This window comes from Excalfactoria chinensis, chromosome Z (genome assembly GCF_039878825.1).
Source record: "Excalfactoria chinensis isolate bCotChi1 chromosome Z, bCotChi1.hap2, whole genome shotgun sequence".
Classification (NCBI taxonomy): Eukaryota; Metazoa; Chordata; class Aves; order Galliformes; family Phasianidae; genus Excalfactoria; species Excalfactoria chinensis.
The window spans coordinates 56,895,422-56,915,464 of NC_092857.1; the positions used below are offsets into that span (position 1 = coordinate 56,895,422).

The 20,043-nt window shown below is 39.5% G+C and overlaps 2 protein-coding genes across 3 annotated transcripts; one reads left to right on the forward strand and one right to left on the reverse strand.

Moving 5' to 3' along the window:
* Positions 1-119: 119 nt before the first annotated feature.
* Positions 120-3,287, reverse strand: MBLAC2 (metallo-beta-lactamase domain containing 2). Its single transcript, XM_072360421.1, is given in 4 exon segments — positions 120-330; positions 1,035-1,043; positions 2,661-2,899; positions 2,901-3,287. Coding segments are annotated over 4 exon segments (846 nt in total).
* POLR3G (RNA polymerase III subunit G) lies at positions 3,073-19,136 on the forward strand. 2 transcript variants are annotated; one of them, XR_011906010.1, is made up of 9 exons: positions 3,073-3,123; positions 5,707-5,835; positions 8,399-8,528; positions 12,044-12,106; positions 12,863-12,913; positions 16,084-16,154; positions 16,986-17,114; positions 17,639-17,785; positions 17,948-19,136. XR_011906010.1 is itself a non-coding variant. In XM_072359794.1 (8 exons), exons 2-8 carry the CDS (start codon positions 5,716-5,718, stop codon positions 17,723-17,725), a joined length of 651 nt encoding a protein of 216 aa, XP_072215895.1. In that variant the 5' UTR covers positions 3,073-3,123; positions 5,707-5,715; the 3' UTR covers positions 17,726-19,136. The 2 variants fall into 2 exon arrangements, 1 of the variants encoding a protein (XP_072215895.1); XM_072359794.1 differs by having other exon boundaries at positions 17,639-19,136.
* The last annotated feature ends 907 nt before the right edge of the window (positions 19,137-20,043 follow it).

Consider the following 20,043-nt stretch of genomic DNA (forward strand, 5'->3'; position numbering starts at 1 on the left):
AGGTCCCTTCTGCAGTACTGCGTCCAGGCCTGGGGCACCCAGCACAAGAAAGGAACAGAGCTCTTGGAACTGGGCCATAGGAGAGCCACTAAGATGATCAGAGAGTTGGAACACCTCTCCTATGAAGAAAAGTTGAGGGAACTGGGCTTATTTAGCTTGAAGAGAAGGCTCCAGGGAGACCTCATGTTGCTGTAGGGAAGCCAGTCAATCATGGATCCATTGTACACGACGTCTCCACTGAATAAAACCTTGTGTTCTTGGTCATATAAGCAAATACTTCCTCGGGAATGTCCCGGCATGTGCATGATGGTGAGCTGCCGGTCTCCAAGGCTGAATAATTGCTTAATTTTGGGGTGAGGTTGGTGCCCCTCGATTTTTTCCTGGAATCTGGAAGTGGAATGTTAAGCATCCTAGTGAGGTTCTCATCAAGTTCTTTCGACAACCAATTGGGTGTTTCATTGCCAAAGATCAAACATGCTGATTCATTCACTGGCATTGCGCCCACTGCTTTTGACCCTAACAAATTCAGTTCCTGCGGATCCCATTGAAGAGTGACATTTAGATTTTTAATTAAGCACACAGAAAGGTTGCTAATACGCAAATGACTGTTACACTTAATGCTCATATAACTAATAAACTCATGAGATAATTCTGATTGGTTATGTATTGGAAGACCTATCAAGCACATCTGAAAAGGGCTATTAACAGACTGTAGGCTAAGACAAAAATCAAGCTGGTTAACAGAATTGGCCCATGTTAGCTATATGTTTGTCCGAGGCTCGATCTTGTGGATAATTGCACTTATTGACTCAGCAACAGGAGGCTGGTAAGGGCGAGTCCAACAAGCAGGGACCCATTGTGGACAATGAAATTAGAGAACCATATCTATTGCAGAACCCGCCTGGTTGCTTCACACTGTAACCCATTTTCTGCAACAGTATTTCATAACTGCTGCATCAGTTTCCAATCAAAGTTAATGTATCAGGCTTCCTGCCTTTGACCCTGTTCTTGGTGAATCACAGGGAATGCACTACTGGATAATTCTCCAGCTACCCCCCATTCACCCTCCAGTACCACATCCCGCAAGATAGCTGACCACTCTCCCCCTGGGGTACACAATTGCATTTGTTTTGGCTCAGAGCTTTACCCCACACTTAGAGCTCTAAGAAGCTGTGTAATAATGACAGGGCTACCTCAGACTCCATGTCATTCCTGTGGCCTTGGCATGCGTTCTCAGCCACCTGCATTCTTCCCCCTGCAGCGTTCTCCCCTAATGCTGCTTCAGTCGGTGATCAGGGTCCCTGTTCGGGTACCATTTGCAGGAGTGGGATTGTGGAACTCAGAGACGACTCAATATGAGTTAGCAGCTGAGATTTATTATTGCACAAACTAGGTTTTATACACCAGATGAAATTGTGGCATAAGAAGACTGAGTAATTAGTATCCAGCACAACGTATGATTGGTTGCCTTCTCCCGACTACACAGTCTAATTAAATCCTGACACTGTGACAACTCATGACCCTCACAACTGCCTAGTTCTTTTTTTTGACCACTTCTACTCAGTTCTTGTGGGGCCCCTTCTGCAGTACTGCATCCAGGTCTGGGCCCCCCATACAGGAAGGACGTGGAGCTCTGGAGCTATTGGAGTGGGACCAGAGGAGCCACTATGATGATCAGAGGGCTGGAGGCCCTCTCCTATGAGGAAAGATTGAGGGACCTGGGCTTGTTTAGCTTGGAGAAGGCTCTGGGGAGACCTCAGTGTGGCCTTCCAGTACTTGAAGGAAGTGTATAAACAGGAGCGGCAATGGCTGTTTATGAGGGTTGATAGTGATAGCACAAGGGAGAATGGTTTTAAACTAAGACATGGGGAGGTTTAGATTAGATTTTAGGGGGGATTTTTTCAATCAGAGGGTGGTGACACACTGGAACAGACTGCCCAGACAGGTTGTGGATGCCCCATCCCTGGAGGCATTCAAGGCCAGGCTAGATGTGGCTCTGGGCAGCCTGGTCTGGTGGTTGGTGACCCTGCATATGGCAGGGGGGTTGAAGCTCGACGATCATTGTGGTCCTTTTCAACTCAGGCCATTCTATGATTCTGTTAAACAAAACCAATATGCTTTCCAATGCACAGATAAATAAACTGCTCTGTTCTTTATACAGTTATGCCTCAGCAGTTTACAAATAAAATGGGTTAGCAGATGTCAGAACTGACTGACTTATGACATGCTGTTGGAAGCCTAAGGTAAATCCATCCCCATCAGGCTTGATGAGTCAGTGTTAATATGCTAGGTCCTTGCTTCTAGCAGTACTGCTGATTAACTCTTATTCTAGGGAAAAAGCCCTCCAACAGGCACACAAACTAGGTGAGTAGAAGGTACTTATAAAGGTTTCTGTCAACCCCAAATCCAAACCCTGTGTCTGAGAGCGGTGTCCAAACGCACCTTAAGCTCCGACACTAGGGCCGTGCCCGCTGCCCTCCGGCGCAGCCCCTTTCCTCCACCTTCCCCAGCCCTCCTCTCCTGTCCTGACACAGCTTCAGGACGCTCGTTCGGGCTCCGTCGCTGCCACCAGAGCTGCCCTTTCCGCTGTCCCAGGAAGAAGGGCACAAAGAACAACATCTGCCGCCCACGAGTGCCCGCAGCCCACCTCTTCGCGGCACTGACCCTCCTTCAAGAGGCGGCTGGGCCGCACGGGCGGGACGCAGGAGTGCCGCGCTCTCCAGCCGGGCCGCGGCGGCCGCGCCACCTCGCGGTCCGACATCCAGGTGACGGCTTCGTAGTTGTCGCCGCGGAGCAGCGCGGCCGCCTCGGCGCTGTGCACCGCCACCTCCTCCAAGTGCTGCAGCCCGCCCGAGTGGTCGAAGTGGACGTGGGTGTCCCGCAGGTAGTCCGGCAGGCTTGCGCAGCCCCAGCCGGTCGTCGATCACCAGGTCGCGCTGCGAGCCCCGCACCAGCCAGATGTTGGCCCGGTTGCCCGACTCGTAGAACCGCTTCTGGATCCGCCGCGGATGCCGCCGCCCAAGTCCGTCCGCGGGGAGGGGCCGGGCGGGGCCTGGGGTGCGGGAGGGAGGGCAGAGCCGGGCCCGGCCCACTGCGGCAGCTGCGGGTGCAGCAAGGTTGCGGGTGAGTAGCGGGACCGGAGGGGCGGCAGCCGGCGGCGGGAGGGAGAGGGGCTGTGGGTCGGGAGAGGACGAGACGGGACAGGGTGGGATGGGATGAGGTGTGGTGGGTGCAGTGGGTGCAGTGGGTGCAGTGAGGGAAGGGGCTCCGGAAGGGCCTTTTGCCATCGCGGTCAGCATATCACCTCCCTAACGCTTTTGGGGGTGGCAGGTGGCATCAGAAATCACCACATTTAAGTGTCCATCCGTTTAACTGCTCTGCCATTATTTCCAGCTTCTGCTAGTTGTTCCCGTCAAAGAGAATTAATACAGCAGAAGTTGTGGTCAGAGTTATGTCCTAATGGGAACTGGTGCAGGTGTTTGGCCGCCACACAGGCCTGCAGCTGTCCTGGCCTCCTCTGGCCTCAGAGGGTTTTGCCCTCTGAGTCTTGGACCACTTATAAAATATACAATTTAGTTCATGTATATATGTAACAAAACTTTAATATATATGTATATATTAAAACATTAAAAGAGAGAAACAAAACCATAAAACTAGTAGGATATGTGACCATATTTTTGTGAAAACTGTGCATCAGTGCTTTGATGGCAGTGATTGCAGTTCCTGGTGAATCTGAAAGTTTTCATCAGAGATTCTGGGTGAAGTTTTTTCTTTTGGTTTTTCATCCTTGAAAACAGTTGTTCACAAATGTACGTGCTGCTAAGAAGTGCTGACATGAATAAGGTATGGTTGTGGAATGGAACATATTTCTCTCTGCTAAGATAGGGCTTACACAAGTCTTGGAAAGAGACATGTCTGATCACAACTCCATACATTCCATTTGAAAATACAGGTGATGTATCTATGTTGACTGAAAACTGGGTCACAGATATACAAAAGAAAACCCGGTGATTCTTTCAGCAGTCTTGAAACCTTTCCCAAATTCCATCATCAAAATGGAAAGTACAGCTACGTATTTTTAACTGCTCGCAGGACTGCATTTAGAGGATATATCAAAATGCATGCAATTGTTCTCCATAACTTAACTTGAGCCAGCATTGCTCTGCACCTGCCCCATGTCCCAATTTCAGCCCATACAGTGCTGACTGCACACCACTGTGTGGTTGCTATGAGGAGTGGATGGGATACCAAGGCTGGACTGACCTCTCGGTGGGTCAGAGCCACTGCCATGATGATGCAGGGGCAGATGGCAGTCTCAGGGTGAGCTTTGCTGAGCTACAGGTAAGACACGCCTGATCATAGAGATCTCTTCAAATCTGAATGATTCTATGAATCTGTGATTCCTTGAAATATTTTTGTTTAAAACAACCTCCTTTTATCAACTGTTAGTGGAGCAGAGAGAAGTCCTTTGATGCTTTTATGTTAAACTTTTCTGGTTTTGGTGTTTTCAGTACCCAAAAGTGGTTACAAAGGCAAAGGAAAACGGCATTAATTAATTAATTAATTGGACAGATAGATAAATAAATAAATAATAAATATTGGAGGGACAAAGAAGCCACGATAAACACAAACTAGTTGTGAGACAGTTCAGAAAATGCAAAACGTGTTCATAGTAAGCTCAGGATCTGTGAACTTTTTGCTTTTCACTTTTTTTTTTTTTTTTTTTTTTCTTTTTTTTTTTTTTTTTTTTTTTTTTTTCCATTTCTTTTAGTTGTTATGCCATGGCTGAGCTCAAGACAGTGTATCTAAAGCCTTCCACTGGGAGGTGGCTGTTCCAGTGCATCTGGGGCATGGCAAGGCACTAGCTGTGGGGGAAAAACAGCACCTGTACTAAACAGTGTTAGCTGTGCAATGAGTGAGACTTTGTACTGTAGCTGTGTTGTTTTTAATCCTTGAGCAGCTGCAGCTCTGCTAGTGCCATTCCTGGTGTGGCCTCTTGTAGGGCTGGGTTGGGTTCTTGTCACTGCTGGCCCTCCCCCTGCAGCCCTGAGGGACCTGCTGCCTCCTGCCCCAGCTCCTTATTGGGCAGCTTCTGCTCTGTGGGTACAGCAGCAGGCAGGGAATGTCCTGGACTTAAATGGATCCCTATATACTTGGGTGTTTGTTGTGATGAGGTCCTGCAGGGATGCTGACACTGGCAGCAATGGAGTGGTTGATCAAGCACTGGAAAGTGCTTCCCAGGAAAGTGGTAGTGTCACCACCACCACGTGGGAACACCATGTCAAGATACATATGGAAATTGTGCTTAGCAACATGGTTTCTTGTTAACTTTGGTAGTGTTAGGTGCTTGGAGATGATCATACTGAAGGTCTGTTCCAACCTAAATGATTCTGTGATTCTACCTTGATTGGACTCAAGTCACTACATATACTACGAAGAAAGTATTAACGCATATATTATGAATTAATTTCTGTCTTGCAAAAGTATCCTGTGGAAATGAGGGGAAAAAATTTATTTAAAGCATCAGTGTAACTTATAGCACCTAAGATGGGCATTAAAAACATCTGAAATTTATATGGCTTTTGAGAGTGCTTTTAAAATTACTTAAATGTTTGCTAAACATTGGGTTTTACATGTAAATTTGATATGCAGTGTATTTCATATATGTAAAACATTAAACCTCTAAAAATCTTTAAATATTTTCAGTAACTTCAAATGGCTGGGTCAGGGAGAGGAAGAGGACGTGCTTCATTTACCTTCAACATTGAAGCCATTGGCTTCTCTAAAGGTGCAGTTCTACCTGATGTTGTGTGTAAGCCTCCACCACTATTTCCTGTAAGTACTGAGGCTTTCTTTAGCTCTCTCGGAGTTCAGGTAAAGTGCATTCTCTTTCATTTAGATACTGAAATGAAGTATAAGAACAACTCTAAGAACGCTAGGGTCAGTTTTCAAGTACTTAATGTGAATGATCAGTTGTTGCTGTTTTTACTGTTATTGTTATTTCTTCCTACCTATTTGCTAGCAGTTGTATCCCTCAGTAACCTAGATAGCTTGTGACACATTCATTCATTAAAGTCTTCACTGTAATTTGGTTTTCTGGATGCTACAGTAATGGAAACATTGGATTTTTGAACTTACCTGAGATGAAGTTATACTAGTGTTTCAAGGTATGAAAGTATCTGATTTAGAAATTTTCTTTTGATGCAAACACAGAAGGATTTTGGACAATTATCTTGTGTTTCTGTAGCCAGAATGTGAAAAAATAATTTGAAAACAACAGAAAGATATTTTATGTAGTTAAGGATATTGAGATTGGACATTTGGGGTGTATCAGGAATGAATCAGAAAATTAAAGGGAAAGAAAAAGTAAGTTATTTTCTTATCAAGATGAGTTTTGCTATGTAGTCAAACTTGGACAGTTTTGAGGCTGAAAAGTAGGCTTGCAGTTTCATATGAGAACTTCCCCTTTATATGAGGATTTGATCAATGTGCATAATTTTTTTCTAAACTCATTATGATATGAAACCAGAAAGTTTGGCATATAATCAATGCTATTCTGATATATTTACCTGAATAGTTATTTTACACATGGTTTTGATTTAATGAACTGGATGTTATGTTAATGTCTTAGTCCACCATTTCCCTTATAATTTAAATTGCATGACTTCATTGATTTTAAGTCATATTAATTGTTCCTAGTGTGGTTATTAACTGCTTGATAGCATTAGGATACTGAATTATGTGTGACTACAGATTCTGCAGTTACAAACAGTGATGGATTTGTCTTATAATTATTAATCTCAAATCCATTGTATAAGCCGTATCTAACATATACATTGGAGAAGTCAGAGATGCTATTTTCCACTGAAAATTTGAAGTAACTCAGTGGTGTAACTGGAACTGGTAAAATTTGCATGAATTACATTTAATGACTGGTCAGTGACCAAAAGTATGATCTTGCAGCTGTTCACTGACTTAACACTGAAATTATTTTAAGCAGTCAATTACAAGTCATGCTTACATGTTTCTTATGGGCTTTTTTGTGTTGTAATTGATTTCTTGTAAATGCAATTAGAAAACCAGCATAACATCAGCATCATGAGAAGTTTAAAATGTTGGCCTAGCAAAGAAAGCTGGAACTAGTAAACTCCAGCTGTCAGATTTATGATAATGCTTTGTGGTTTGCAGCCAACCACTCAGATGTTGCTTGTGCACCACCTGTCAGGTGAGAGAAATAATATGTAGTTACGACATCCTATTTCCATCACCAGCTTTAGTTTGCCATAAATTTTATAAACCTTTTATTACGTATCTTTCCAGTTTCAGGATTTATAGTTCAAACAAACAAAAATAGGCAGAAGAACTCAACAGTTTGTTTAACTGAAAAAAAAATAAATAAAATTGTGATGTGTGTGGGCCTGTGTGCTATCTGGTTGTGACATGATTTTAATCAAACTGTGTTATTTGGGGTAATCATACATAATGTATGAAGGGTGCTCTGAAAGTAATGCCTCCTATTTTGTGATGTTGGCCCACACCATCAGAGGTGTATGTTGGTGGTACAACAGTAGGGGTTGAACCTTTCCACCAACATTCCATTACATCTTATTGCTGTGCAACAGATGGCAGCAGAGGGACAGTCTGAGAATGGTGTCTGACATGGAACTGTGGATAAAGGAAAGGGTTATCACTGAACTCCTCCACGAGCAATAAGTGACACTCACTGACATTCACTGATGCTTGCTGAATGGCTATGGAGACCCAACAGTGGATGTGAGCACAGTGAGGTGTTGGGTGGTTCATTCCAGCTGTGGCTACAGTGGCAGTGGGTCACCTCCACAGATTCAGGTTTTTACAAGCACAGCTTGCAGGCTCTTGTTCATCGCTGGTGAAAAATGCATAGTTAATGGTGCTGACTGTTGAAAAATAGAGTTTTGTAACTAAGAATTTGCTATATCTTTGTATCTGTTGTAGTTTCCATGGAAGGAGGCATTTCTTCCAAAGCAATTCACACAGTTGAAATACTGTTTTAGAAGGGGTTACAACCTGGTTTGCTTGACTGAAGCAGTGGTTTCTGGTTAAGTTAGCTTGGAATGAAAAACTGATGTTGTTATTTAAGAATCCTTTAAGCTTAGCATCACTGTGAATCGCTATTTCACAGCTTTAATATTTTCTTCCTGATTGCTTGATGATTTTTTACAGAAAGATAAATTTATGAAAAGTGTAAATCTAAACAGTTATGTGTTTTAGAACATAGTAACGTATACCTGCAATGTAGTACAATGCAAAGTTGCATTCTTTCATGATTATATGTGTCTATTGTAGGTGTTTTTTTTAGTGTTCCTGTATATTTGATGGATATCAAAGACATTGCAAATAATAAAAATAATTTGTACAGAGTACAGAAAATAAACCAGTGCCTCTGAAAACAGGAGAGGATGAAGATTACATGTTGGCCTTAAAACAAGAATTTAGAGGAACTATGAAAAAAATGCCATATTTTTTGGCAGTAGAAGAAGATCATGAAGGTTTGTTTATGTGCTTTTTATTTTTATTTCTGTCTTCAGTATTTATTCCGTGAAGGATAATGTTGTGAAAGGCATGTGTTGGAAATGTATTTAGTACTGACAAGGGAGAATAAGAAAGAGACAGAGTAATATGATAGGAATGCTCTCATTTACATTTACTGAAGTTACAGGTCACCCATACAAGTGCTGTACCTTGAAAGCAACTGCTGTGTTAAAAAACCAAGGTATTCTTTTGATATAAAGTAAGAAACATTAAGACCAACTATTTGTGGTTCTTTCAGTTATATGATAATCAATACAAACTAAATAGATATTACTACATGTTAAAAATACTGTAAAAATTTTGCAGTAGAGCAAAGAAATTCATAATAAATGTAAGATTTGAAATTCAGCTTCCATTTTAATTCTGTAGACATGTACTTAAAACAATAAATATTTCAGTTAATAGCAGGATATTCTAAAATGTGCTCTTCTGGAACATAATTATTCCCCCCGAGCTCACTCAGGAAGATTGGTAAGATGCAGCAGAGATCAGGGAAGACTGAGAACTCACTTGAAATAGAAAGATCAAGGTGAGACTATATGACTGATTGAAGTTTGCATCAGAAGTACAGCTGAATTTGAAGACTGCATTTTATTTGAGAATGTCTTTTACTTACATATAATTACACATTAACAGCCTTGTTGTTTGAGAAAAATAAATGCTCTGCTACTTGATATCCATTCATGCATCATTACACTGTAATGTGTAAAAAATCCAAGCATCCTGGTCAGAAAACAGAGCAGGAAAGGAAGGCCACAGTCTGTTTACTTTGCAGTTGCAGTATTTTAAACCTAGCAGTCACGGGAGCTTATTACTGTGAGGAATGATTTTTTTCTCTTGTGACTTTTACCTCTCTCTGTTATCCTTCTGAGTTCTGATTCTCAGTGCCATAAACACTAAGTGCTAATACAAGAAAAGAAGAAATGTTAGGATATGCTGTTTGTGTCAAACTTAAGGCCCAGTCTGTGTGATAGGCTGTCTCTATCAAGCTTTATTGTTTAAGAAATCCAGAATAGCTGCACATTAGATAATCTTTCCACTGCTATAATATGATTTCAAGTAATGAGAACTCACATGAACTCTAAAACGTGAGTTTTAATATCCATCCTGAAACCAGCAAAGTATTTTCTGAGTATTCATGGTAGAAATATGATAGTCACACAGTCTCATCCTCTTCTTGAATGTGAGCAAATCCTAGAGGTTTTTGAGGCTGTGTGCAATTCTCTTTGTATTAGCTTTGATTACAGTACTCTGATTAATACACATTATTGACTGTCCACTTGTTCTTGTATTAAAGTTCTGCTTCAAAAGAAGAAACACACTGCAGTATGATAATATAGCTTCCAGTGCTCCCTGACCCCCTTAATATTTTTTTAATTTGAGCACACTTGTTTAGCCACATGTCTGCTGTGTTTCAGTACCCCTTCAGATATTTTCTGCTGACCCAGAATTCCTACAGAGAGCATAAAGTAGTTTCAGAGCCCAGAGTTCACACAGCAGTCAAAGAGGCTGACTGTGCATCCGGGTAAACTCTTGGTTATGGGGCAAGGAGAACAGGAGATCTGATCTTCATTTCTAAATCCTTTTATGATTGTAGAAGAAATAAAAATTAGTCTTTTTTTAACTCATATATCTTTCATCTCTCATGTAAACAAATTTCAGTCTTTCCAGATTCTTATCAGAAGCTTTCTGTGCTCTTGATCTTTGTCAGACTTGAAGTTTGCTATTTCCGTCTGAGGCACAAAAAAGGAAACTGCTTTGCCTGAAAGCATGTCTGAGTAGTTTCCAAGGAACCAGCTGCTTACCTGTTTTCCAACTATGCCTCATGTGGTAGTTCTTACCTCTTAACCTTTGTTTCTGTATCCTTTCTGAGTGTTAGCGCCGAGTATGGTCTTTCTTTAACGCAGCTGTCAGCTTTGACTGTTTTAGTACCAAAATTGTCTGTTGCAGGTAAGCAAGAATAGTGCCACTTCAGTTCTTCTCAGTGTCTCCCTGAGGAAAAGTTGGTATCTTGCCATAACTCTCTACTGAAGCTTTGGCTGCTGAAAAATACCTCTGTTTCTGTGGTTTAGTGTCGTTACATCGGTGGTTGTCTGCAGCTTAAATAGCTTGCTTTCATCTAATTATTCTTAACTGGTCTTTTCAGTAATGTGGGTTACAACCCTTTTCTTCCCTGTATTTCATCTAAACATCTGGTAAGATTACAGGAGAGTCAGAAGTGGGGGCTGTTGGCAGAAATTTCTTAGATTGGCTTTGCTGCAGGAACAAATGAATTCTTCCAGGCTGCCAGCACAACATCTGTGAGCCAAATGGTCATTTGAAGAGTGAGAAGGGAAACAGTTTAATCAGTTAGGACCAGGTATCTTTCTTTCATTATTCACATAGTGAAGGAAAGTCATATCTAATGGTACATGTCAATTTTGATGCATTAGTGTACCATGGATAGATTTGCATCATTATTTCACACTTATTTATTTTGAGCAAGTGGTAAGCGTATTCTCCAAGTTCTCTGTTTTCTATATTTCCTAAGCTATGAATCATTCATATTTTTCCTGCAGGTATATCTGTTGTGACTGGGTGACTGTCAGCTTGGCAGTGGTTTGGAATTAATTCATCAACTGTGAGTGGCAAGTCAGGCAGGCGTACTTTTTTCTACCGATCAGCAATTAATTCTTCACTAAAGGTCACTGAGCTGAAATCAAAACTACTATTGTCTTTCCCCGTGTTGCTTACAGTTTCATACAGCACCTGTGAAGGCCGCCTATATTAAGTGTCAATTTAGATAGAAGCTTTCTGTTGCTCAGTTTTATGTAGGTCTTCTTCTGCTCTGACCACAGCTAGGTTTAAAATTGAGTCTTATTTCACACTTTTCTACATTGAGTAAGTTAGAAGTCTTCTACTGCATAGATCATGGTCTGTTTTTCACTTTTTGTACAATGCCCACAAAAATAATCCCTGTTCAAGTAGTGAGATCATCCAAATCATTAATGAAGATGTTAGACAGGTCTTGGACCCAGTGTTGCCCCCTGGGCCTCCAGCTAGGCTTCGTACTGCACATCACCATTCTGTGGTGCAGCTTTTCAGCCAGTAATCAGCCCACCTCTCTGCCTGCCCTGCCAGTCCCCTACATCAACAACTAGATGGACAGGACTGGCATTCCCTTGATGGAAAGGAGATACCTTCAAAATGGGGAGCATTACTCTTTCTGGTTTTCATTATTTATTATTGGGGTTGTTTCTATGAAAACTAGGGTTATAAAATCCAGTTTTTTTGAGTACTTACTGTATGATTAGTCCTAGGAACTACCATGAAAACAGCTATGAAACTGTTTTAAAGTGTTGTTTAACAGTGCAAGAAAGTGCTTCACGTGGGGTAAAGAGATACACTATATGTTTAATTACAGGAAAATATCAAAAACTCTGTGGATTGCCTCTCTAATGGATTCAAAAAATATTTTCATCTTTCTCTACAGCAATTGAAAGGTACAGTAAAAAGTACATGGATGATGAAAAGGAGCATGCAGCGTGGACCCCAGGTAATACCTGAGAACACCAAAGGCTGTTTTGTTATTAGCCTGGGTAATCTGTTCTTCTGAAATGTTTGATTCCAGATTTTTAAAGTATTAAAATAGTACGTGCATTCTTAACAAGGCATGTATTCCTTGTTGAGGGTTATGCCCTTTTCCTGCTTTCAGATCAAAAGGAAGCATTGTTTTGTCTAGAAAAAAAATAAATAAATATGATTTTATTTTTTTCTGATTCAAAACAACTAATTCTCATCAAAAATGCAAGCTTGATCTCTATAGCTTTCACTCTGTTATTTCCTATGCACATACCATTTTTGAACTGGGAGAAAATATTAAAGTTACTAAAAAAAACCACCAGCATGTTTTCTCAGTCACTGGTAAGTTGATTTTATGACATTAAACTTTCACAAATATATCTGAATAGGTCAATACTTCAGACTTGATGATTCTATGTAATTTAGAGGGACACTGGAAGGGCTGAACTTTGGCTAAGGTAGATGCCAGTTTTCATTAAGTGGGTAAAATGCTGGTCCTCATTATACTTCATCACCTAAAGGACAGCTGAAATTCAGCAAAATCATTGGGATTCAGCAAAATCGTTGGGTGCTTAAACAATTAGACTTATAAACACTATATGACCTTATGTGACAATTAGACTTAAGTGTCATGGAATCAAGCACAGCAGGGGCAGTGTTGCTGAGTGAGAGGAGGAGGATTACTGCTGTAAATCATTCTTTATAAGTATTAAAGCTACTTTCTGTACAGATTGGAGAAGACTTCCAAGGGAGTTGAAGCCAAGGAAAAAGATGAAAAAAGGTAGATTATATATTTTTAAAGATTTTAAAAGATTTTGTAAGAACATGCTAGAGCTGGTTAGATAGGCCTAATATGTAGGGCTTTTGGTAAATTATTTTCTAAATAATTGAGTAGTCTGCCTGGCTTTTAGTAATTTGCTAGCTGCTAATATGTGATACTGGTAGATTAAAAATGCAAAAATCTTTTTGTTTTGCAGTCCTTCTTCTATTCAACAAATAGCTAGCTTTTCAGATTTTCTTCACATTTTGGGTTTCTCAATTAAATTGTATATTATTTGGCTGACTTGTATTTTTTTAGGTCTTTTATATGTAATTTAATGTAGGTTATTTTCTGTTTCTCTGGTTTTACTTTTTTTGTTTATTTTCAGCTTTCTTCTGCAGAATTGTGAACCAGATCCTTCAACAGCAGTTGGTATTGGTTGCTCTTTAAGCAAAAGAAATCTTTTTACTGCACAGCATCAGAAGTGTATTCATGTTTTAAAGTGTTTTCCAGTATGCATGACTATTATTTTTAGTTCTCTATAGAAGTCTGTTGCTTTGTTGATGTGAAACAACACTTGGCCTCCTGTATCTAGCTGTCTGTTACATACAGTTGTTTACTTTCTTGCTCTCTTTGTCCAAGTCCTTCATATGTCATTTTTCAGTTCAAGGATAAAATAGAAAAAGGAAGGGGAATGTGCAGTAGTCATGGAGACTGGCTCAGCTGGAAGCTTATTTTCTTTTAAGAGCGTCATTGAGAAGCATGGTAATAAAGGTAGACATCAAGATTCAATAGAAATTAACTACTTATTTGCAAAATCCGTCAAGAAGAAACGAGTACATATCCATTTTCTTTTCTTTTTTTTTTTTTTTTTTTTTTTTTTTTTTTAAAAGAAGAAATTGTACTGGCTTTTGTAAGCCTACAGGCAATAATAAGCTTCCCAAGATTCTATGAAATCACAAATGCCAATCCTGTATCCCCTTAATATACTAACATACTGATTATCACAAAGAATCATTGATCAATGTATTCTTTGTTTCCACTGTCTTTTGTGCATGTTTCTCAATTTGCTCTTGAAAGTATGTTTTCCTACTTAATTGTAACAGATAAGATAAACTGACCACCCACATTTGATTAGGTAAAAAACCTTTCTCTAAAAGCAAAAATCATGAGGTTTCAGGGTTTTTTTTAGGGAAATCTTGGTGGTATGGAGATCATACCAAAGCCATGTTACTTTTTGTTCTGATTACAGCCATGTTAGGTGACAATTCATAATAGAGTGGAACAAAGGTGAGGGAGTGAAGTGAATTTTATCTGCACTGAGACACAAAGAGGTTTCCTATCATCAAAGATCACAGGAGTGGTTTTTGGGTCACTTCACAGTTATATGTATGGAGCTGACATCATTTTGACCCCCTTTAAGACTTCCCTGAGTGTTTTAACTTAACACCTTGCCCCGTCTTTTACTGACATAACTTCCAGCAGGGTTTCATATCTCTCCCACAGTTAGGCGGGACTGTGGACCACAATGTCTGAAATATCAGCAGTGCCTCCAAAACAAACAAACAAACAAATGAAAAACAAACAAACAAAAAAACACCAAAACCCCAAAAAAATTTAAAAAACCCACAGGCAGTAAGCTGACTGGCTTCAGCTCCTGTAGGTCAGCTGCATGCACATGTGAACAGCAATCAGATTTACTCAAGAAAGCCAAAGCATTGTAGGAACAGCAGTTTAACAGAAAATAGATTGTATTGCCTTGCATCTCAAAGCAACATGTATGTAAAGAGCTATTTCACTTAGTTCTACATTCAAAGGGTAGGCATCTGTAATATTACAGTTAGTTCCAGAGATTCCCACCATTTAGTGAAGGCTTTTGCATATCTTTTTTACTTCCAAGCTGTTTATAGACATTATCTCTAAAAGTCTGCAGGTGTTTGTGCAGAGATGATCATTTTGAATCACACTTGTTTTCTCTGAAGGCCTCCTTCATTCTGGATGTGTTTGCTTTGATGTATGTGTTCATACATCATTATAGAGCAGCTTGACTTCCCTCAGCTGTGTGTGGTGCTTTTGTTGCTTAAACTCTTCCTAGGCAAAATACCAAAATGAACAGGGTGTTATTTATGACAAATGCTTTTGAGAAAATGCAGTTCTTTTCTTAGCCCCTTTTAGTGCTCCATTTCCTTAGGTATTAGGCCAAATAAAATACATATGACTTTGGACTACTGTCTGCTCCAGAAAAGCTATCTCCTCCTTCCATCAGCACATACTAATTTTCTTTCTCATTACATTTAGTGTACTGTATTGTAAAAATAAAAAATAAAAGCCAAGGGTGCATGTTATAGAACTGCCTGGTCTATGGCTGTCTGGCCATTGTGTAAAACCCTAATGTGTAAGTTTTATGCAGGGCTGCATGGTACAGTGAAAGGGTGGAAAAACTGGTATACCATGGAAACAGGGCATCTATAGCTTTGCTATAATATTTCTCAGCTCAGAGCTCTTTGTTTCTGCCAGTCAAACTGCACCCATGGAACTGAGACAGGTGTTCCCAAGCTTGGATGCTGCAATTCAGACAGCTCTTACCTGGTTATGGAGTCATACGTTCAACCTTTGCTCCACCATATAATTAAGTAGGATGAGAATGAGCTGTAGGGAGCAACCTGATAAAGGCTGTGTCCATGTAAGAGTCACATCTGGTCCAACAGCCATCTAACTGCAGTAACCTCATTATCCCAGGGGAGCTCATAAACTCTTCAGTCTCTCTTTTTTTTTTTTTCAACAAAAAACCTGTCTGAAGTGCCTTGCTGTCATTATTTTGTGCATAAGTTTTATCTCCTTAGGTGATAAAAAATGACAGCATATTTGTGGTTTGTTTGTTTTCTTTTTCCTAATGTCTTACTTTATTGTGGGTAAGTGAAAAACATTTTGTGAGGCTCACTGCTATAGTCTGATAAGACCTTCCATCGAATATCTGCATACAAGGAATTTCAAACTGGCCCTGTAGATATCGCTTAGATGAATCAGGCTATGTGCGTGTTGGAGCTCAGATCTGAAGTAATTGTAGTACAGAGGGTATAAGATTTTTGTGGCAGCTACTACTCTTAGGATAGGAGCTCTTAGAAGCAAATAAAAGGATTCTTGTTATTTCATATACAAGAAAAAAATAATAGTTATGTACTTCATTTCAGCAGGTGCGAAAACAAAAAAGGCAAAGAATTCTGAGCCTAAAAGTAACGTGGATGTCTTGAAAAAAATAGAGGTAAGATGTGCTTAATCTTAACGAATTGTACAACACAAGTTACTGAAGGGAAATTAATCCTCTGATCTAGTTTTTGGGATAACCACATCAGCCTTTCTGGCCTGGTCTTGTTACCTTGACTGACAAAAGTTCTGTAGTATTGCAGAACAAGGGAGAGGAGAAGGATAAAGCCTGGCAATAGAGGAACTGTTGTTTGTTTGTTTAAATTCTATTTAACTCCCAACACATCATTCAGTTGTTCTTCACAGTACAGCTGTGTGGCCTAATTGTGAAAAATAGAGCGTGCTGAAGGAGGAAATGGATCCAGAAATTTTGAATTGATGGTTGTTTCAGCAATTTACTGACGCTGGAAATAAACCCATTAGTAAGTTGAGAGCAAAGAAAGAGAGAGAAGAATTTAGGACAAAAGTGACTTTGATTTTGGTGCTGACTGCCCACCATGTGGAAATAGAAAGCTGAAAGGTTTTTTTTGATGACGTATCAGCAGTTTGGTGCAGACACTTTATAGTTTGTGGTTGCATTTTATCAAGTATTATATGACTTCCTCCTGTGAATTGCCCCAAGAGTATATGGTAAAGGGAATGAATCATCTCAATTTATTACAGAAGACATGCTTTTTTTAGACTTGAAGCCTGGTGTCTTACATTCAATTAAAAAAGTTCTTATAATGTTCTAGCATTTCACATCACATTGTCCTTACATATTGACAAAATATATTTGTACAGTATTGTTAGGATACTCATCTTGCTATTAACTGCAGCATAACACTTTGGTTGTGAGGATTATGCCATAATGTTGGATTACAGTGTAGATGAAAACGTCTTCTAACAGGAGCTAGAAAAAAAGGATGAAGAAGAAGAAAAATCTGATGATGAGAAAGACAAGACGAAAGATAAAGAAGGTGAAGACGATGAAGAAGCTGAAGAACCAGAGGAATATGATGAAGAGGAACATGAAGAGGTGTTTTATTTAGTTTTCTCTTTCCACCAAATCAGATCACAGTCATTGAGCAGTGTATTGGCTGTCAGCTAGAGAAATGTCCCTAGCTTTTCTGAAGCAGAGGAAGAGTCATAGGGAAATGCACTGTTCAATTAGTTTTCTTTGTTGTAGTACACCATCTTGTAGTTAGGCAAGTGTTTGAGATTTGTTACTCCCAAACAGCTCCGAAATAGAGAGCTGGTCAACAGGAACATGTCCTGCCACAAAACAATACATAAAACCATTCTCACCATCAAAATGGGGTACAACAATTACTTTTTAAAAGGTGCCTGTCCTTTCAGAGATACCAAAAATTAAGTTTTTTCATTTTTTTTTCTTTCACAAGAAATGAACTTACGTTAACATTTCAAAAACGTAGTGCCCAACCAGTTTTAAACATATTTATTCTATAAATTGTCTCCTTCACAGGAGTGGTAATATAGTGATTACATATTGATTTATAAATATAGTGATAGTGTTTTGGTCTGCAATATGTTTCTATTTAGGAAAATGACTATATTTCTTCATACTTTGAAGACGGAGATGACTTTGGTGCTGGCAGTGATGACAACATGGATGAAGCAACGTACTAGCTGTTGTTGCAAGGAGGTGTAATGTTCAAGACTTACACTACTTGAAATAGAATCCCGGAGGTAGGCTGAGTGTCACTGACAGAACTAACACTTTAGCTCTTTTGGGTTTAGGCTTACTCTCCAAAAACATATGGAACTGTTTTGTTTTTTTTTTTTTGTAATTGTTTTACGCTGTGAAATGGGATCCAGGATCACACATTGTTCATTTGCCATGTTTTGCAGATTGCACTTTTTAAAGCTCCTCTGAAATGCCTGTTGATGGAACAAGCTACATGCCAGTATATGGCCTCTGCACAGAAAAAGAATGTATCCATTTTTGTTGAATTGTGTCTAAGCATTTGCACTAGTCAGTTCTTTGCTTTAGCTGTTAAAGCATGAAAATAAATAAAATTCCTTATAACTGCAGCAAAGCAAAAATAAAGCAGTTATGGATGAAAGCTGCCCACATTTAGCAGCTGACTTCTTTGAAGGAATTCATGTTAACTTCTGAATTCAGGTGACTGAAAATAACTGACCACTAAGCACTTTAATATAAACTGACTTGAAATGACTGTAGGAATAAAGACTAACAAGCTAATGAGTATGTTGAAGAGGTACTGCTCCAGTCAGCAGAACTCTTACCTTTAGTATATTGTTTAAAAGGAACGGTAATATTTAGCAACGTGTTTACATTGCTTGTACGCACCAGCGTAAGTGATTATCAGGGATAATTTCATTTAGAAAAAGAATATATGACAATTTAAGATTGAGAAAGTATGTAATTGTAGTTCTCACCAGTGGTATGCAGTTTGAATGGACAAGAGTTCTACTACTCCTTCTCAGTTTCTCTGCCTGTTAAGGCGATATTAACTTTCCTACCTCGCAGAGCTGTTAAGTGAGACGGCAGATCACATCTGTGTATCAAGGCATTTACTTTACTTTCCTAAAAACAAAGAAAAAATACGTAATGGAAATGAATAAACAAGAGCATCCTTGCAAGAGAAATATATGGCAAAGTATCTTGATTGTGAAAAATTAGGAAAAGATGAGCGCTCAGAGTAGCAAAACTACGTTATATAAAATATTTATCAATGTTATAATTTATCAGTTTAGTTGTAACATCAGCCTGCTGTTCCTTGTAACAGGTTTGTTTAGCAGGACCAATGAAAGTGAAATGTTTTAAAAGTAAACCAATTCGTTTGCCAGTTTTCTTTGGAAGCATGACATTTTGTCAAGCAGTACTTTACTTCACTGCTGACTAGAAAGGGATACTGCATTATTCTGTGGACTCCTCTATGCAATAAGATACGGCATTGTGATAAATTACCTATCAATTCTACAGGAAATTAAAATACAATGTATGTCACACCTCAGAGGTAAACTAATTGTATTTTGAAGAATGTTCAATAAACAGTCTTCTGAATTATACAGGAAATGTATTCCGTTCCTTTTCTTTTGGCAACATAGATACTAGCAGCTGTTTCTTCAACAGTTGTGCCCATTTCATCAATGTGGTACACAACAGAAGGCGCTGTAAACAAGGTAAGCATGTTGAAAGGTAAACAATGAGAGAATCCCTGCAACTCACACAAGGAAAACAAATAGAGCGCTTTTGCTAAAGGCAAAAGAACCAGAGGGTAAGCCTTGGAAAAGCAACACTACACGTGTTTTAATTTGGTCACTGCTGTGGCTAGCTTGAGCATGTGACTCTTCTTTGGAACAGATTACTTTCTTTATTCAACACCTTTGAAAGGTTAACTATGGTCACATCTGTTCTACAGAAGCAGCAAGTGTCTCAGGACAGACCTTCTAAGACTAGTTTAATAATGTTAGATAAGGCCAAAGCCTAAGAACAGCCTGTGCCCTGTGTCAAGCCACTTCTGAAATGGAATGAGGTGGTGTTGTTCCAGAGACATAACGCTCACAGCTGTTATTGTAAGTTGATATTTCTAATTACTTGGGATTTATTCCAAGACCATGATGTTGATAAAATGTAGACTGTTTGCTGAGTCTCAACAAATGTCAGACTTGGAGAGATCTAGCTGGGGCTGGAGTTGGAGGTAGGCTAAGAAAGTATGTGTGGTGCCCATGTTCCTTCTGGGGTTAAACTAGGACACTAATTTAGTTTTTCACCCCTATTTCTTAATACTGTTTTCACAGAACTAACAAATTCTAACAAGATCTTTATACAGAAAAGTTCCAATTTAAACAAGGTGGGCACAGGACAAACCTTTAACCTACCAGTTATGGTATTCTAGACATGAATGCTATATGCAGCTACTGCCAACAAGTACTTGTTGGCCAAGGAATACGTTAGATTACACACAAAATTAGCCAAA